A 21,028-nucleotide genomic window follows, 5' to 3' on the forward strand; every position below is an offset into this window, starting at 1 on the left:
TTGTGAATTATATCTTTGTCTGGAGTATAATGTTTGGACCACTAAAGATATTTTGAAGAAACTTTATCTAGTTATATATTATGGATAGAAATTGTGTCACATACTATACCCACACCCTCAGCCTGAAGGTCAAGATCACAACAAGGAAAACTGACTCAACTTCTTTTATCCTTGTCTGCAGTATAATTTTGAACCACTGACATTGTTTTAACTTGATCCAAATATATATCATGTATAGAAGTTGTGTCACATACCATAGCCATGCCCTCTGCCAGAGAGTCAAGGTCACAGCAAGGGAAATTTTAAATTGGTGACCACTATCCATGTGTGAGTATACTTTATAAACCAGTTACATCTAGTGTAGTGTTACAATTAGTGTAGTGTTACTATTATTCTAGTGTTACATCTAGTGTAGTGTTACAATTAGTGCAGTGTTACTATTATTCTTGTGTTACATCTAGTGTAGTGTTACAATTAGTGTAGTGTTACTATTATTCTAGTGTTACATCTAGTGTAGTGTTACAATTAGTGTAGTGTTACTATTATTCTAGTATTACATCTAGTGTAGTGTTACAATTAGTGTAGTGTTACTATTATTCTAGTGTTACATCTAGTGTAGTGTTACAATTAGTGTAGTGTTACTATTATTCTAGTGTTACATCTAGTGTAGTGTTACAATTAGTGTAGTGTTACTATTATTCTAGTGTTACATCTAGTGTAGTGTTACAATTAGTGTAGTGTTACAATTAGTGTAGTGTTACATCTAGTGTAGTGTTACAATTAGTGTAGTGTTACTATTATTCTAGTGTTACATCTAGTGTAGTGTTACAATATTTGGGCTTCATGATTGCAGGATTCCACCAATTCTGCCAGTTACTCTCACAAGAATACAAGTTTAAAGGGGAAAAGAAGTTAGCATGTTTATTTAATGGTGCATGATAATTATAATAAAAAATGTAGTAAATTCAAATAAAAAATTTGTAGTAAATTTAGATAAAAAACGTAGTAAATTCAAATAAAAAATGTAGTAAATTCAAATAAATTTTTTTTAGTAATTTCAAATAAAAAATATAGTAAATTCAAATAGTTTAATCATTTGTATTGAAACATATCACAGACTTCTTTCAGTAAGTCAGTATATTCAGCACTGTTTAAATTTAGAACTTGGATTCCCTGGAAATTAGCAAGTCGTAGTTATAAAATGTTAATACTCATTCAATGAGTGGATAACTTAATCTTTCCTGGCGAGTATTGACAATGGGTATGATGACCCAGTTTAACTTGAAACTACTAGTGGCAGGTTGAGAACTGAAGACATGTTAGATGCCACAGAGATTATGTTCATGTTTATAAAACTTATCCAGGTCCACACATTATATGACAGTCAAACTTCTTGCTCAAAGGTCCAGTTCCATATCTTACACAATAGACAAGTTTCTTGCTTATAGGTCTAGGTCCACATCTTACATGACAGTCAAGCTTCATGCTCAAAGGTCCAGGGCCATGCCTTATACGATTGTCAAGTTTTGTACTCAGAAGTCCAGGTCCATACCTTTTATGATTGTCAAGTTTCATGCTCAAAGGTCCAGTTCCATGCCTTATACGATTGTCAAGTTTCATGCTCAAAGGTCCAGTTCCATGCCTTATACGATTGTCAAGTTTCATGCTCAAAGGTCCAGTTCCATGCCTTATACGATTGTCAAGTTTCATGCTCAAAGGTCCAGTTCCATGCCTTATACGATTGTCAAGTTTCATGCTCAAAGGTCCAGTTCCATGCCTTATACGATTGTCAAGTTTTGTACTCAAAAGTCCAGGTCCACATCTTACGTGATAGTCAAGCTTCTTGCTCAAAGTTGTGACTGCCCTAGATGATCCCTCTGCAAGTATGCTGCAGGGGACTACATAGCTACTTGGCTTTAATGAGTTAACTAAACCTGGACCTGTGTGATTCATTTAAAAAATTCCCATAAGTATTGATAATATACTTTTTCAGCAAGACTGTCGTGTAAAAAGCTATACAACTTCTAAAAACCCGTATTTTTCATACACACACTTGTAAGACTGGGGAGGGGTATATATGATGCTATGTCTGTCTGTTTGTCCATAATCTATCAGTTTTGTTTTATCCATTTTTCTGTCTATTCAAGCATTCATTATCAACACTTTCACTTCCTCCGCAAAACTGTAAAACTATTTAAGATATCTATATGAAATTTGTATGCATTGTTTCAGCACAGTTTAAATTTAAAACTTGGGTTCCCTGGAAATTAGCCATTCAAAGTTGTAAAACTCATTAAATCAGTGGATATCAAGATATCTCACTGAATTGTTACACATATTCTGATTGTTCCAATGTACCTTTTGTTACAGTATAACATGCCTTAAAAGACCACCCCTTCCGCCATAAAATAATAATGGGTCTCTCAGGAGAGGTTGTCTTTCAGGACAGGTGGTAACACCTTACTGTATATTTGTGTGTAAAATGTGCATCCCAAGTTTCAACCCAGAATGATGTTTAAAAAGGCCTTTGTTTTGCCTTGAAATGTGAATGAAATAAAATGTGGTTAAAATTTTTAAATTTTGCTCCATTTTCCAAGTGCAGCCATAGTCAGTCATTTCTGATAATGCATTGATCATCTTTTGTTACATAATGTTCGATTGGTGTACAATAAATCAGTGTTCTGCTATTTTTCAGGCCTTTCCTTTCAGTACACAGTACCCTATCAATACCATTAATTTTTATAGAGCTGTCATAAAAGAAAGAACAAACAAAAAGAGTGGTAGTATTGAAAATTGATCTTTCCAATTTTAGGGTTGGCCAGTAAAGGAGCCATTATAAGGTTTGCCTCGTTGATGGAATTCAGTCTTGCATCAAATGCTTGAAATTCCTCTTTGCCATTGTAACTTTTGACATTACCTATGCTTTCATTGTCATTGTCACTTTTGACATTCCCTATGCCCTCAATGTCATCATTCTGGATATTGTCACTTTTGACATTCCCTATGCCCTCATTGTCATTGTCACTTTTGACATTCCCTATGCCCTCATTGTCATTGTCACTTTTGACATTCCCTATGCCCTCAATGTCATCATTCTGGACATTGTTACTTTTGACATTCCCTATGCCCTCATTGTCATTGTCACTTTTGACATTCCCTATGCCCTCATTGTCATTGTCACTTTTGACATTCCCTATGCCCTCAATGTCATTGTCACTTATGACATTCCCTATGCCCTCATTGTCATTGTCACTTTTGACATTCCCTATGCCCTCAATGTCATCATTCTGGATGTTGCATTATAACAGTTCATCTTAATTCTTGCATACTGGGTGACGTTCATGTTTAACATTGATCTTCTCTTAAAATGTCATTCTCTGTTCAGCTTCTGGACTGTTTGTATGCATTGCTGGACTGTTTGTATGCATTGCTGGACTGTTTGTATACATTGCTGGACTGTTTGTATGCATTGCTGGACAGTTTGTATGCATTGCTGGACTGTTTGTATACATTGCTGGACTGTTTGCATACATTGCTGGACTGTTTGCATACATTGCTGGACTGTTTGTATGCATTGCTGGACTGTTTGTATACATTGCTGGACTGTCTGTATACATTGCTGGACTGTCTGTATACATTGCTGGACTGTTTGTATACATTGCTGGACTGTTTGTGTACATTGCTGGACTGTATTTATGCATTGCTGGATTGTATTTATGCATTGCTGGACTGTTTGTATACATTGCTAGACTGTTTGTATACATTGCTGGACTGTATTTATGCATTGCTGGATTGTATTTATGCATTGCTGGATTGTATGTATCAATTGCTGAATTTATCAACCATGCCACTGTCAAAATGCAGCTCACAGACACTTTGTGGTTGTCTGTTTCTTTTGTTTTGCAATGTCTTGCCTGAAAGCAAATCTCTTTGATGGATACTGACATATCCTGTCTTCTGTGCATTCCCCATTCAAGGACTCCACTCTCTTTGTCCAGATACTTTGTGATTGTCCCTCTGTCTGTTTATCCTTGGCATTTTCTTGTCTTTCTGCCATTCTTCTCCACTCCAAAACAGAAGACTCTCCTACACTGAACTCTCTTCCTGCAGTTTTTGTTCCATGCGCTTCTGATAGGCTGTGATGGTTTGATTTGGCATTGCATGGGTTTCATGTGTGGCCCATATTGTTACTTTGTCTGTCGACCATATGATGGTTTGATTTGGCATTGCATGGGTTTCATGCATGGACCATATTGTTACTTTGTCTGTTGACCATATAATGGTTTGATTTGGCTTTGCATGGGTTTCATGCATGGCCCATATTGTTACTTTGTCTGTTGACCACATGATGGTTTGATTTGGCATTGCATGGTTTTCATGCATGGCCCATATTGTTACTTTGTCTGTTGACCATATAATGGTTTGATTTGGCTTTGCATGGGTTTCATGCATGGCCCATATTGTTACTTTGTCTGTTGACCATATGATGGTTTGATTTGGCCTTGCATGAGTTTCATGCATGGCCCATATTGTTACTTTGTCTGTTGACCATATGATGGTTTGATTTGGCTTTGCATGAGTTTCATGCATGGCCCATATTGTTACTTTGTCTGTTGACCATATGATGGTTTGATCTGGCATTGCATGAGTTTCATGCATGGCCCATATTGTTACTTTGTCTGTTGACCATATGATGGTTTGATTTAGCTTTGCATGGGTTTCATGCAAGGCCCATGTTGTTACTTTGTCTGTTCAGCTTCAGGATTGACCATAAGATGCTACTTGAAAGCTCATTTCCATTATTTATACTTACATGGACTATCATGACACCTGAAATATATCTCCATGTCCACACTAGAATTTACCAAGATAAATGCATTGTAATTATGTTTGGCACATCAGAGATCTAGCTGGCACTAATTACCTTTAACAATGCCATGTCAAGTAGACTAGTAGGCCAGATGTGCCTGTTACTGTTGGTACATATTAGGCTAGTGGGCCACATGTGCCTGTTACTATTGGTACATATATTAGACTTGTGGGCCACATGTGCCTGTTACTATTGGTACATATTAGGCTAGTGGGCCACATGTGCCTGTTACTATTGGTACATATATTAGACTTGTTGGCCACATGTGCCTGTTATTATTGATACATATATTAGACTAGTGGGACAGATGTACTATTGGTACATATATTAGACTAGTGGGACAGATGTGCCTGTTACTATTGGTACATATTAGGCTAGTGGGCCACATGTGCCTGTTACTATTTGTACATATTAGGCTAGTGTGCCACATGTGCCTGTTACTATTGGTACGAATATTAGACTTGTGGGCCACATGTGCCTGTTATTATTGGTACATATATTAGATTAGTGGGACAGATGTACTATTGGTACATATATTAGACTAGTGGGACAGATATGCCTGTTACTATTGGTACATTTATTAGACTAGTGGGTCAGATGTACCATTGGTACATATTAGAATAGTGGGCCAGATTTAGAGTTCAGTATCCTGTATTTAGAGACCATGGGATACAAATGCAAGTTGTTGTTGTTGTAGGGTTTAATGCCATTTTTCAGCACATGGCTATACATGGCAGCCAGTGTTAATGGTGGAGGAAGAACCCGGGAAAACCCTGGAAAGAACCTCCGACCCACAAGAAGCTACTGGCAAGCTTTCTCACATACCCACATTGGACGAATCCGAGACTCGAACCCATGCAGACAGTGGTGAGATGGCAGTGATCCGTAACGAAGAGCGCTTTAGACCACTCTGCCACTCAGGGCCCACAAATGCAAGTACCCTGTATTAAGAGACCATGGGATACAAATATATGTACCCTGTATTAAGAGAACTATGGGATACAAATTGCTTCAGCATCTGATACCAATACCAGGAGTGATTGCTCAGCTGATCAGACATAAGGAAGAGAATGGAATAAGAATGGAATTATGGCACTGCTTAATATTCTAAAAGGTTGGATTCAAAATTTGGAAACAAGATTTCACTCTTTTTAAAATCTTGCAGTAACTTTGAAAATACAATTCTAATGCATATATAGAAACTGTGATATTGAATAAGAACAGAAATTGATAACTGAACAATAACTTTATATCAAAGAAAACTGCTTGTGTGAATTTACCGTGGTAGTTTAATGGAAATTTGTGTAAATGTGATAACAAGTAATAATGAAAACAAAAGCAATGAAAGTGCTCCATAAAGGCAACCCAGGGCACTTTTTCTTGAAAAGATGGAGGATACAATAATCAAATGATACTTTTCAGTCTTTTTATATTTAATGTGCTCGCTGGAAATTATATCCTCACTTGGGGATTACAGAAGATGTTATATTCTGGTTAGTGTTTATTACAGTACAGTAAATTATTCTGTCCTTGTTAGTGTTTATTGCAGTACAGTAAAATGTTCTATCCCTGTTACACCATTGTTTTATTACAGTACATTAAATGTTCTGTCCTTGTTACACTGGTTTATTACAGTTCATTAAATGTTCTGTCCTTGTTACAGTGGTTTATTACAGTACATTAAATGTTCTGTCCTTGTTACAGTGGTTTATTACAGTACATTAAATGTTCTGTCCTTGTTACAGTGGTTTATTACCGTACATGTTTTGTCCTTGTTACAGTGGTTTATTACCGTACATGTTTTGTCCTTGTTACAGTGGTTTATTACAGTACATGTTCTGTCCTTATTACAGGTGTTGGTTTATAACAGAAAGTAAATGTTCTGTCCTTGTTACAGCATGGTTTATTACTGTACAGTAAATGTTCTGTACTTTTTAGTGTTAATTTATTACATTAGATGTTCAGTACTTCTTACAGTGTTGGTTTTTTGCAATACAGCAACTGTTCTGTCCTTGTTAGTGTTGGTTTTTTACAGTACAGTAATTATTCTGTACTTGTTACCATGTTTGTTAACTACATTACATTTTCATTCCTTAGTACATACTGCTCCAGTGGTCTAAGTGGTTAGTGCATCTGCTTTGGAAGTGGGAAGACACAGGTTTGAACTCTGGCCAAGTCATACCAAAGACTTTTAAAAATGGTACTTGCAGCTGGCTCTCTTAGCACTCAGCATTAAGAGGTTAGTGTTAGGGCTGGTTGGTCTTATGTCAAGATAATATGACTGGGTGAGACATGATGCTACATGTCTGCAGCATGATGCCCCAGTGCTAGACATCACTATAAAATGCTACAATGCAGACATTGTAGCAATATGATTGAAAAATTGTTAAACTACATTAAAAATCCAAATCACACACACATTCCTTGCTACAGTGTTAGTTTATTACAGTACAGTAAATATTCTGTCCTTGTTACAGTGTTTGTTTATTTCAGTACATGTTCAGTCCAGTCCTTGTTACAGTGTTGGTCTATTACAGTACAGTAAATATTCTGTCCTTGTTACAGTGTTGGTTTATCACAGTACAGTAAATATTCTGTCCTTGTTACAGTGTTGGTTTATCATGTTGGTTTATTACAGTACAGTAAATATTCTGTCCTTGTGTGATTTAGATTTTTAACGTAGCTTTAACAATTTTTCAGTCATATCGCTACAATGTCTGCAATGTGGCAGTTTATAGTGATGTCTAGCACTGGGGCATCATGCCGCAGACATGTAGCATGATGTCCCACCCAGTCACATTATCTTGACACCGGGCCAACCAGTCCTAACACTAACCTCTTAAAGCTGAGCGCCAAGCGAGGCAGCTGTTAGTACCGTTTTTGTAAGTCTTTGGTATGACTTGGCCGGGGATCAAACCCACGACCTCCCACATCCAAGGCGGACGCTCTAACCACTAAGCATTCTGTCCTTGTTACAGTGTTGGTTTATCACAGTACAGTAAATATTCTGTCCTTGTTACAGTGTTGGTTTATTTCAGTACATGTTCATTTATTTCATTACATGTTCAGTCCAGTCCTTGTTACAGTGTTGGTTTATTACATTACATGTTCTTTACTTGTCACATTGTTGGTTTATCACAGTTCAGTAAATATTCTGCCCTTGTTACAGTGTTGGTTTATCACAGTACAGTAAATATTCTGTCCTTGTTGCAGTGTTGGTTTATCACAGTACAGTAAATATTCTGTCCTTGTTACAGTGTTGGTTTATTACATTACATGTTCTTTACTTGTCACAATGTTGGTTTATCACAGTACAGTAAATATTCTGTCCTTGTTACAGTGTTGGTTTATCACAGTACATTAAATATTCTGTCCTTGTTACAGTGTTGGTTTATCACAGTACAGTAAATAGTCTGTCCTTGTTACAGTGTTGGTTTATCACAGTATAGTAAATATTCTGTCCTTGTTACAGTGTTGGTTTATCACAGTACAGTAAATATTCTGTCTTTTTCACAGTGTTGGTCAGAGGCAGCTGATATGTCTTGCACGAGCTCTACTCAGGAAGAGTAAGGTACTGGTCCTAGATGAGGCAACTGCAGCAGTGGACCTTGAGACTGATGATTTAATTCAGGAGACCATTAGACAGGAATTCAAGGACTGCACAGTCCTCACCATTGCTCATAGAATTAACACCATCATGGACTACAACAGGTAAACACCACATCCCCCAACAATTGCCCATGTCTTATTGTTAGACTGTAACAGGTAAACACCCTGTCTCAGCAATCACTTGCCAAATTGATTCCATCATAGACTGCATCAGGTAAATACCACATAATGAACAATAAACAGGTGAACACCCCATCTCTTAATGTTCACTCATGATTCAATACTATCATGGACTATACACAGGTGAAATCTCATCTCTTACTGACCGCCCATGATTCAGTACCGTCTGGGAATATAAACAGGTGAACACCTCATCTCTTAATGACCATCCATGATTCAGTACCATCATGGACTATAACAGGTGAACACCTCATCTCTTAATGACCATCCATGATTCAATACCATCATGGACTATACCAGGTGAACACCTCATCTCTTAATGACCATCTATGATTCAGTACCATCATGGACTATAACAGGTGAACACCTCATCTCTTAATGACCATCCATGATTCAGTACCATCATGGGCTACAACATGTGAACATTCCATCTGTTAATGTAAACTCCTGATTCAGAACTAGTCCCTGGCTATGGTGAGAACTAGTCCCTGGCTATGGTGAGAACAAGTCCCTGGCTATGGTGAGAACTAGTCCCTGGCTATGATGAGAACTAGTCTCTGGCTATGGTGAGAACTAGTCCCTGACTATGGTGAGAAGAAGTCCCTGGCTATGGTGAGAACTAGTCCCTGGCTATGGTGAGAACTAGTCCCTGGCTATGGTGAGAACTAGTCCCTGGTTAAGGTGAGAACTAGTCCCTGGCTATGGTGAGAACTAATCCCTGGCTATGGCGAGAACAAGTCCCTGGCTATGGTGAGAACTAATCCCTGGCTATGGTGAGAACAAGTCCCTGGCTATGGTGAGAACTAGTCCCTGGCTGTTATCCATTGGCTTTCAGGTCATAACATATCAGCAGCTAGAGTAGCCTTGTCCAGACAATCAGGAGGAATCCAAGAAAAATCTTGTTTTTCTCAGATGTAGTAGTGTAGTCATAGTATCAGTTTATATGAAACTTTACATGGTATACTTAACATCAGTCATTAATCTTTGAGCAAACACTGAATCTGAGCAACAACAAAATCAAGGAAGAAGGTACAGGCATTGCTTCCCATTTGCTGGGGTGGTCTGGTCATCCCCAGTTCTGGCCTGGATTTCGTTAATGTAATTCATCAAAGGGAAGAGTTCTGGTTGATGCATGGATTCAAAAGATGGTTGTATCTTCTCAAGCAGACTAAAGTAAACTCTTGATATAATAGCCTAAGGGACCAGAAAACTATATCACTGATATCACCCACTGCAGGCTCGTGATGTGCAACACAGTGCCTCCTTCTGCATTTTGTTGAGTGGTGACTAATAACATCTATTAAACCTCCCTGCCAGGAGGAGATGAAGAACGACTCCCATGTCTCCCACTGAAATATGCCACATACACAAAAGTATTAATGAAAATTTGTTTTATCCATTTATTTTCCCCACACTTTGCATCCAGTGAAGTATATTTACTGTAATACTGCCTGTGATCATGTGACTGTAAACAGGCTTAAACAGGGAAATACAGTTTAGTTGTTACCTTCAAGTAGCATAAAACAACATTCCTCTCATTCTGTCAGCAGGGTCAGTTGGCTTGAGTGTTTGAACTTTGTCAAGATGGATTATCAGCACGGTCAGTTGGCTTGAGTGTTTGAACTTTGTCAAGATGGATTATCAGCACAGTCAGTTGGCTTGAGTGTTTGACATTTGTCAAGATGGATTATCAGCAGGGTCAGTTGGCTTGAGTGTTTGAAATTTGTCAAAATGGATTATCAGCAGGGTCAGTTGGCTTAAGTGTTTGAAATTTGTCAAGATGGATTATCAGCAGGGTCAGTTGGCTTGAGTGTTTGAAATTTGTCAAGATGGATTATACTTTGCATGATCAGGTGTAATTCTGAAAGGATTGAAGACATTCATTGATTAAGGATGGATTGCTAAAGAGCTTAGTCAGCATAAAACAGGATCAGTTTAGCTTCGATGTTTAAATTTTGTCAAGGTATGTAAGTGTGCATTGTCTCCAAATGCTAAAGTACCAAAATCTAAGCAACCAAAATATATAAAAGAAATTTAAATGATGAATGGAAATGGGAATTTCATTGGCTGGAATCAGATTCACAGGACATGAATATGCATTTTGCCATTCATATTAAGCTGATTTTCAAATCTGCTATAGTGACATTATGTGTCGTGCAACAAATATGCAACATTATGCGTCGTGCAACAAATTAAATGCAACAACACATGAGCCATCACTGAATTCTATGATCATGGAAACTGCATGGACTGTGGGTAAAGATGTATGTGCTATTTGACCACTTATAGCACAATATAATCTCCAATCGATTTTTCAGATTTAGTCAAAAGTGTTCCTTGACTCAGAAATTGCACCTAAAGGGTTGATACAAATGGACAAAACCTGCTCACATAGTGACCAAAGCTTTGAATCCTCTTTGGGATTAAGGAAGTCTGAGACATGGCAGCAGTGAAACATTTGCCATTCTCATTTAAAATCCTCCCTCTTTTGAAGTTAGAACCCCAACCAAATTTTGCAAAGCTCCTAATTTGTCCCCAAGCTGACTTCTCTGTTATGTCACATGTATGAGTCACGGGAGTTTCTTACTTGTTAGCATGCTGGAGTCATAACCAAAAGGGTGCCGAGTCATACCAAAGACTTACAAAAATGATACTAACAACTGCCTTGCTTGGCACTCAGCATTGAAAAGTTAGTGTTAGGACTGGTCGACCTGGTGTCAGGATGATGTGACTGGGTGGGACATGATGATACATGTCTGCGGCATTATGCCCCAGTGCTAGACATCACTATAAACTGCCACACTGCAGACATCATAGTGATATGACTGAAAAATTGTTAAAGATATGTTAAAAATCCAAATCACACACACACACACTAATTCAAGAGAACTGTACATCTTATTGCATTAATTCAATTTTTGTCAGTGAGATTTTGTCTCTAACAATTTTAAAATGATATTGCTATGTGGCAAACTCATTTTTGTCCGTGTTGGAGATAGCTGAAAACTATTGTTGATATTTTTTATATTTATTTACAGAGTGATGGTTTTGGATTCAGGAAGGATTAAAGAACTTGACACCACGGATAATCTCTTGGAAAACTCTGACAGCATTTTCTATGGGATGACCAGGGATGCAGGGCTGATATAGATGCAGCATACCAGATCTAAGCATGAAGAAAGCTGAGAGGCAGCCTACAGAACATCTTTTTAGTCTGTTAAACATTAATAGTATCATTTAAAAAGGGATGATTTAAAGTGCCAAATTTTAATGGGAATTCTTGTCTAGAATTCAGGCTATTTATGGTTTTAAAGTCAGGAGCATTTCCAGATTTTAAATTGTTTGGAGTATTTATACCCATTAAGAAGTAAGAGTTTAAATGTTGTGTGTCAGTGAAATGTACCAATAAGATGTTATTTTTCTTTCATATACACTAACATTTTCTGATTCATTGACCATACACATGGTAATAGCAAGTTTTCAACCCAATGTCTCACCTACATGCATGTTTTCATGTATGTCTCTGCACTTATCAACCACCCTGTATATCATATCTCAGTAAGGAAAGGTTTAACCTCAGACTTCAGCATTAATGTTACCATTGCTGTGGTAACTGTTGAAAACATTGTTCATTTAGGTGAGACAAAGAGTACTGTAACTCAGGGAGAGTAACTTTACCAAACTTTGAATAGTACATACTGATTTGTAGGATCATTAAGCCAGTCAATTAATATAGTACTTTATAAACCTTTATTAATTTCCTATATTGTTCCATAGATCATGACCAATTCTCCTAACAACCTACATGTATAATTTCTGTATAGACACAATTAAATTCCTGCAGATTAGGTTCAACATCATGATAATAATTCTATAAGTACTGTAAACATGATAATAATTCTATAAGTACTGTAAACATGATAATAATTCTATAAGTACTGTAAACATGATAATAATTCTATAAGTACTGTAAACATGATAATAATTCTATAAGTACTGTAAACATGATAATAATTCTATAAGTACTGTAAACATGATAATAATTCTATAAGTACTGTAAACATGATAATAAACATGATAATAATTCTATAAGTACTGTAAACATGATAATTTAATCAGATGCTGTAGTTTTGTTGATTTGACTTTCAGTGATGCCACTTTTGCAACACAGGTTGGGTACAGTGGATGCCTGGTTGTCAGATAATTTTAAGGTTTGTGTCAGTTTTACTCCATGGTACTATTGTATGATCAGATTTTTGTGACGACAGGAATAACTTTAATATTTAGCATCCAACTTGGATGTCTAGATAGAAGATTGGATGTTTAAATAGAAGCTTTGGATGTCTGGATGGAAGCTTCAGAAAAATAAAGAAATATAGAATAGTGTTAACTATTTATTACTTTTACCTCAACTTGAATTACACTTAGCAGCAGTTATGACATTCCCAAATGAACCAATGATTTAAAAGTTGCCAAATGCAAGACTTTTGTATGTTGCAGAATAAGTTCAAGAAGAAGTAATTTATCCTTTTGGTCTTGCCTGTCATTAGTTAATGTTTTTGTGTAATGGATGTTTCTTACTGTGTTAAGTTCTAATCATGTATGTAGTGTGTTGACAGCTTTCATTAGTTTTATGTTGTCAACTAAATATGAACCATACATACTTATTTGATGAACACTTTTACAGAGATGTCCATGTGTAATTTTATTGTCAACCAATTTGGTGGATTTAATGGTTTAATGTTTATTAAAAACATTTATTGTTGTTTTAAAACAATGTAAATGTTTGCCATTTTTAAATAGATTCCTTGTAAAAAGAATTTAAGTTGTTTCCCATTTCATAACAAGAATTTTATTCATAGGTTATTTCCCTAACTAAGACAGACATACAATACAACTTGAATAGAGAGTTCTCCACAAAGGATTTGTTGATTGACAGTAACCAGAAATGCAGTATTTTTGTATTTAAATGCTATGAAACCTTCAAGTAAATTAAACTAAAACTGAAGTAATCTGCGTCTTCAGTTGCTTTTCAAATTCAATATTTAACTACAATAAAATATCAAAACTGCACAGATTACATGTTTATTTTAGCTCTCATGGTTGTAACTCCAGGTTAGCTGTGGTATGGCCTTGCGTCCATTGTATGTCTCTCAAAAACTTGTGTATTGCTACTCTTGACTGAATATTTATGGTCTCATTATAATATAAATTGGACCATGGGTTTATAAGATCAGTATCTTGGACAATATTGAGTGAGATTCATGCATATTTTTGAGGGGTTAACATGGAGTCCATATTTCTGATTCAGTTTTGATCAGATTCAGAATATATGCTTATATGATTAAGGGCTCAGATGAACTCAGTAATAGCAAGATCCATGCATAATGAAGCATCTGACTGGCTGAGCATGTTACCAGTTTTTGAAGGCCGCACTTCTGATCCAATTTTGATCAGACTTGGAATCTATAATTATATCATCAAGCTCTTAGATGGGTTCCATAAAACATATTAATTAGGTAATCTTTCATTGTGGTGGCCACAATAGCAGTCTGCTTATTAATGTTAGGGAAATAACCTATGATCAGATCTGTTAAGAATTACTGGTTTGGGGTTAAGAATTGAGTTCTCTCCCTTGGAAAACAGTTTTTAACATGAAAAGTTAATTTAATGAATGTCTATGAATTATGTTGTGTAAAAAATGCAGAATAATACACTGTAGGGTTAAAATTCAGTAATCTGTAATGTAAAGCATAAAAATGTAGTTTTAAATCAAAATATACCATTAAAAATATTCATACTTTTAAGCACATAAAATGTTTCATATTTAATGTCGGGAGTGAAATTATTGAGTTGCGTTTAAAAATGAGGTAGGTATGTTTGTGCATTTCTGATGCATTTGGCTGTTATGAAAAGGTCAACTTGGTAAGCAATCTCAGGTCCAGTTGGATCCCTTGTTTATTAAATCATGGTAGTTATTAGTGGCAGGAGAAATCTCTGAATTGGTTATCAGCAAGATTTAGAAATGAAGCAAAATTTAGTATCATGTGTAAAATAATCCATTTAACATCTTTTCATAGAAATATGATCAGTGAATGGAGGGAAAAGTAGAACCATTACTAGGTTAGGAGTCTGGATATTCACTTCAGTCGAAACATAAGAATCTACAGATGTGGAAATTTGCTTTTCTTCTGCACACATATAAGTGTAATTATTTTTGCTACAGCAATATCGGAACACTGTGGTACACTTGTTTTCTGTATATTGGAACACGGTAGTACACTTGTTTTTTGTATATCAGAACACCGTGGTACATTTGTTTTCTGTATATCAAAACACCATGGTTCACTTGTTTTCTGTATATCAGAACACCGTGGTACACTTGTTTTCTGTATATGCTTTTTTCATGTATGTACTAATCTAGATTTGACAGGTGTATTGTTTCCATATTAAGGAATGTGATTTAGGTATGGAACCTTGCTGACAGATAATGAATATTTGGCTTTACACAAATTTTCCAACACATGATGGGCTAAATGTGGTAGTCACTGAATTAGGTGGCAGAAGAACCTTCGAAGAGCCACCAACCAACTGGATGCTTTATGGCAAGCTTTCTTGCATATCCATGTTGGTAAAGCCGAGACCTGAACTCACATAGACATATTTGAGATGTGTGAATGCTTTGTAATGGTGAGTGCCTTAGACCTCTCAGGCATTAAGGGTCCTGCCGAATGGTCAACATAGAAGACAAATATCATATTTGCTTATGTGTTTTATGTGCTCAAGTGAAAATAGATTAGACTCCAGACACACTGTCATGGCCCCGAGTGACTGAATGGTTTTAGATGCTTGCCTTTACAGATCACCTCTGTCCTGGGTTTGAGTCTCAGGCTCAGCCAATGAGGACATGTGAGAAAGCTTGCCAGTACTTTCCTGTGGGTCATTGGTTCTTCCCAGGGCTTGCCCTTGTTCTTTCTTCACTAAATATAGTTGCTGCCATGTACAGCCTCTTGTGTGCTGAATAATGGTGTTAAACACATAACAACAACAACCAATGTGTTGGGTTAGAAATCAAGGAGTTTTATCTTTACATGAGAGAGTCAAAGCAATTCATTTGCTGTATAATGGGAAAAGTATTATTTGCAGCAGACTCAGAACTCAGTTTTTGTGTGAGTGTGACAGGTACAGTTTTTGTGTGAGTGTGACAGGTACAGTTTTTGTGTGAGTGTGACAGATACAGTTCATTATCTTCATTTTGCATCTGAATTAAGCTGTCTCGGATCAAAAAACCTTGCATCCTTTTTCATTAGGGTCAGGGGTCATTCAATATTTAAAACTTGTCTTTAAAGGCAGGTGCAGTTTAAGTTCATGGGTCACAAAAATAGCAATATATTACTTCTGATTTCACAGGCCTCGTCACATAAGCCAACTGTCCTTTGATCTCGATGAGTTGAGCACCTGGCTAATCCATATTGCTTTTGAAGCATGAACAGCTTTTTCCAAGCCTAATTTATTCAAGCTGGCAAATCCAAGAGTCAGCCCTCTTTTCCAAGCCTAATTTATTCAAGCTGGCAAATCCAAGAGTCAGCCCTCTTTTCCAAGTCAAATTTTATCAAGCTGGCAAATGCAAGAGTCAGTCCTCTGTTTTACAGCCATATGTAAGATGTATATCGTTAGTGAAATTAATCTTTTTCAGAAAGAAACTAAGATCAGCAATTATTTTAAGACAGTGATGATTTTGTTTATAGGATGGATTAAAATGGCAGGATACAGTATCCTTGTATGGAACACAAAATGGCAGGATACAGTAACCTTGTATGGAACACAAAATGGCAGGATACAGTAACCTTTTATAGAACATAAATTTGAGAGAAAACAGCTTATTCATGCATTGTATGATTTTCTTACATAAAACAATCTTGACAATGTAAGAATGATGATGATAATATTCACTGTGCAGAATTTGTTAAAAACCCAATTTTTAATGGCAAACCTGCATACAAAGATCACCTTTATACAAAGGACAGTTTTGCCTTTCCTCATGGGTTGCTACTGTTGACAAGGTTGACAGTAAATGCCCACAACAAAGTTAACTTTTCAGGCTGTACACTTTAGTTTTTCACTTTTGTATGTATAGTTATTTGTTGCGCAAAAATAGTGTTTCTGCTGCTTTTAAAGGAAAGGATCTTTGACTATTGTTTCATTATATACTTTGAATATTACTCATTTCTTATGGTACCACAGTAATGAATATTTGTATTAAATTCCATTTAGTTGCAATAATTGTACTAGAATGCGTCATTCATGTTAAATTATTGTGAAATGTTCTCATTTTCTTACAAAAGATAAGACTGTCTACAGATAAGAATTTAATGACTACACTTATCTTAGTGATTAGTTTCTATTCAGTTGCTGTACAGTTGAAAAGAAATCCAATTTTATTTTTTATTTGAGTCAATTCAGCCATATTATCTTATGCATTCTTTACATTTGAATGTTGGAGCTATCACTTCCTGTACTGGTATCAGATGCTTAGGTAGTACTCCTGTTGTCATTGTCATTCATTTCCAGCAGTCCCTAAAATGCATAATACTTACATCACACTCATTTCCTACAGCCCTTAAAATGCATAGTACTTACATCATACTCATTTCATACAGCCCTTAAAATGCCTAGTGCTTACATAACACTTATTTCCTACAGCCTTTAAAATGCATAGTACTTACATCACACTCATTTCGTACAGCCCCATAAATGCATAGTATTTACACTCGTTTCCTACGGCCCCTAAAATAAAATAGTACTTAGATCATACTCATTTCCTACAGCCCCTAAAATGCATAGTACTTAATCACACTCATTACCTACAGCCTCTAAAATGCATAGTACTTACATCACACTCATTTCCTACAGCCCTTAAAATGCGTAGTACTTACATCACACTCATTTCCTACAGCCCTTAAAATCCATAGTATTTACACTCGCTTCCTACGGCCCTTAAAATAAAATAGTACTTAGATCATACTCATTTCCTACAGCCCCTAAAATGCATAGTACTTAATCACACTCATTACCTACAGCCCCTAAAATGCATAGTACTTACATCACACTCATTTCCTACAGCCCCTAAAGTGCATAGTATTTACACTCATTTCCTAGAGCCCCTAAAATGCATAGTACTTAATCACACTCATTACCTACAGCCCCTAAAATGCATAGTACTTACATCACACTCATTTCCTACAGCCCCTAAAATGTATAGTACTTGCATCATGCTCATTTCCTACAGCACCTAAAATGTATAGTACTTAATCATGCTCATTTCCTACAGCCCCATAAATGTATAGTACTTGCACTCATTTCCTACAGCCCCTGAAATAAAATAGTACTTAGATCATGCTCATTTCCTACAGCCCCTAAAACGCATAGAACTTAAATCATACTCATTTCCTACAGTCCCTCAACCACTGTGATGGCCTAGTGGTTAGAGCATCCACCTCAGATGTGGGAGATCGTGGGTTCGATCCCCAGCCAAGTCATACCAAAGACTTACAAAAATGGTACCAACAGCTGCCTTGCTTGGTGCTCAGCATTAAGAGTTAGTGTTAGGACTGGTTGGCCTGGTGTCAGGATAATGTGACTGGGTGGGACATCATGCTACATGTCTACAGCATGATGCCCCAGTGCTAGACATCACTATAAACGGCCATACTGCAGACATCGTAGCAATATCACTTAATTTTTTTAAAGCTATGTTAAAAATCTAAATCACACACACAATCACCCACAGCCCCTAAAATGCATAGTACTTAACATAATCATCATCTTCACTGACCTAAATATTCAGCATGGCAAAATCTGTTATTTAATTCTTTACAATCTACTCATATTTTTATCAGAACTTGAGGTAGTCTTGACTACTAATAACCTTACTACATGATCTGAGTCTTTTAATCTAGTCAGCACACAGAATGTAAGCTTTTAAAGGATACACACTGTCATTTTTGTGTGCCTTTGAAATTTTACCATGCTCAAAAGCACAAGGGCACAGCCTGAAGAAAACACTTAATATATTATTATTCTTGGTTATAAAAAAATTGGTACAAGTCAAATCGCTGACCACTTACATACAGGCGGCTTGTAAGCACTTATTTTCACATTGTTATAACAGAAATATGCATGGTGTTTTCCATTCTATTCCTTCTCATTAAAGAATGTGTTTATGTCTGTAATTTATGGATGGATGCACACATGCATGAATTTAGTATTGTCATGGAGACAGTATTAATTTGAATGAAAATGTAGATGAGCACATTAATGTCAACAGTTTGAAGTTATTTTATTTTTGTCCGTAAATGTTTTAGAGACGCAAAGTCCTTGTAGTTGGTTTTGGTTTTATATTATTCCTAGTTTGTTTCTTGTAATCTGCTGAAGGACATATTTTTGAAAAGTTGTTTGTATATTTACTGTTTACTATAAAGACAGTAAGGTGGGGTTTAATTATTTTTCTTATATTCACTTAATTTTTTGTTTGTTTGTGCTGTTTGTTTTTGTAATTCTATCTGATGTAGTTATGTGATTAACTGTGAATTCAATGCAAAGTGTATCGTGCCATCACTGTAAGACCCATCATTATAATGGTTGCCACCATAAGGCAATTATGGCAATGAATCCCACTTCATTCAGTGGTCATAAAATTATATGCATCAGTTAAGACATTCTCACTACATGTTCATGATGTCAGAGGTTTAATAGTTACGTGATACCAACAAAAAGATCCTTTCCAGTAATTTAAAACAAAAATGAAAAATTAAAGTCACGTAATGTTTATTTTAAAAAATCAACAAAGGGACACACACTTTTCAACATGTTAATTCTGATAACAGCAAACAGAAGCATGTTGCTCTTGCAGCCACCTGGAAAAAAACAGTCACCATGCAGAGGGCACATTTCAGTGTGATTTTTGCTGGCATCATGTGACTGTTAGTCTGCAAACTTTGGATTGTCTTGTGACTAGCAGTGCAAAATCGAGAGTACCAGCCAGTTCAAATCCTGTCAAAGCGGTAGTTTGCTCTCATCATTCAAAAGACAATACGAACGTTATGTACACAATTTTTTGGAAGATAAATAATCTCCCTATTGATTTCATGCAAGTAGAGCTTAGACGTAACGTTTAAGTTTGCTATACCCAGTAGTAATTGGCTCCCTTATGCTAACACAATGCAGTTTTGGAAAATTCCATCTGTTTGATTGGACATGCATTCTGGCCTCACACCCCAACATTAATGTCAAAATATATCAAATGGAGTGGGAAAGATCAGAGGAAACATTGATTAACTACAAGGCAGTATTTTTTATGGCTGTGATGGACAACATTATAAGAAGGTGGTTTTAAAATGAGGGTGTGTTAAAATAGGGTGGTGTTATAATGAAGGAGTAATGTGCTACTCATGAGAAAAAGAAATAATAACTTCATGAAAATGATATACTTTATTTTGTCATCTACCAATAAACCATTTTCTTGACAAAAAATTGTATTGGAAAAAACTCTTGGTATCATCCATATGATTACTGTATACCAGAAAAATTATTTTGTACAAATCTGGCTTCAAAAAGTCGTATTGCTCCTTGAAGCAGTTTGTATTAAGTTTAGCCAAGGATATATTTTTAAATTGGCACTTTTAGGGGAATATAAATCAGATCTGAAGAGATCTCATATTTTACATTTTGTAAAATTTGCCTTACAGAACTTTTTACATTTAATTGTATTACATGATATTTAATAGAATGTGACTTTTAAACTGTGTACCTGGTCTCAGTAGAAATTTATAAAATGTGACTTTTAAACTGTGTACCTGGTCTCAGTAGAAATTTATAGAATGTGACTTTTGTGCTGTGTACCTGGTCTCAGTAGAAATTTATTATGAGCAAGGTTACTGAATTGCTGAGAACTAAGCCAAGTTTAACTTTGTAAGTAGCTCTTTTTGCAGTTTTTTTTATTATGAATGTAAAGTAAAGCCTACATCAGGACAATAAAAATACATGATTACCAAGATTGTTTGTTTGCTTTCATTTATGAACTTATAGATAACATTACTTTCACCTGTATTTGATGAATTAGACCTTGACTCATTTCTGCATACTGTAAAATTTGTATATTAGGTGTGTGCCGGGAAATAAGCCAGTGCAAAACATATTTCATACAGTAAGTGAAAACAATGTCTTTTTGTGAGACTATTTTTTACTCTATTGGTCATATTTTTATTTTAAGAACAAAAATGACAATGACTAAAACATTGTACTTAAAATTCAGACCAGTGTAACTAATTCAACAGTATCTTACAACGTGGCATAATGTAGATAATCTTG

General features: G+C 36.0%; 1 protein-coding gene across 2 annotated transcripts in view; it reads left to right on the forward strand.

The window, feature by feature from the left end:
- The window catches only part of LOC149806267 (multidrug resistance-associated protein 1-like), a 225,855-nt gene extending 205,141 nt beyond the window's left edge, over positions 1-20,714 (forward strand). For both annotated transcript variants that reach the window (XM_089951214.1, XM_089951215.1), the window contains exons 29-30: positions 8,387-8,581; positions 11,698-20,714. In XM_089951214.1, the coding sequence (XP_089807340.1) occupies positions 8,387-8,581; positions 11,698-11,809 (307 nt within the window). In that variant the 3' untranslated portion in view covers positions 11,810-20,714. The remainder of the gene's footprint in view (positions 1-8,386; positions 8,582-11,697) is intronic.
- The last annotated feature ends 314 nt before the right edge of the window (positions 20,715-21,028 follow it).

Source organism: Sinohyriopsis cumingii, chromosome 2, assembly GCF_028554795.1.
Source record: "Sinohyriopsis cumingii isolate HCF-2022 chromosome 2, ASM2855479v2, whole genome shotgun sequence".
Lineage (NCBI taxonomy): Eukaryota > Metazoa > Mollusca > Bivalvia > Unionida > Unionidae > Sinohyriopsis > Sinohyriopsis cumingii.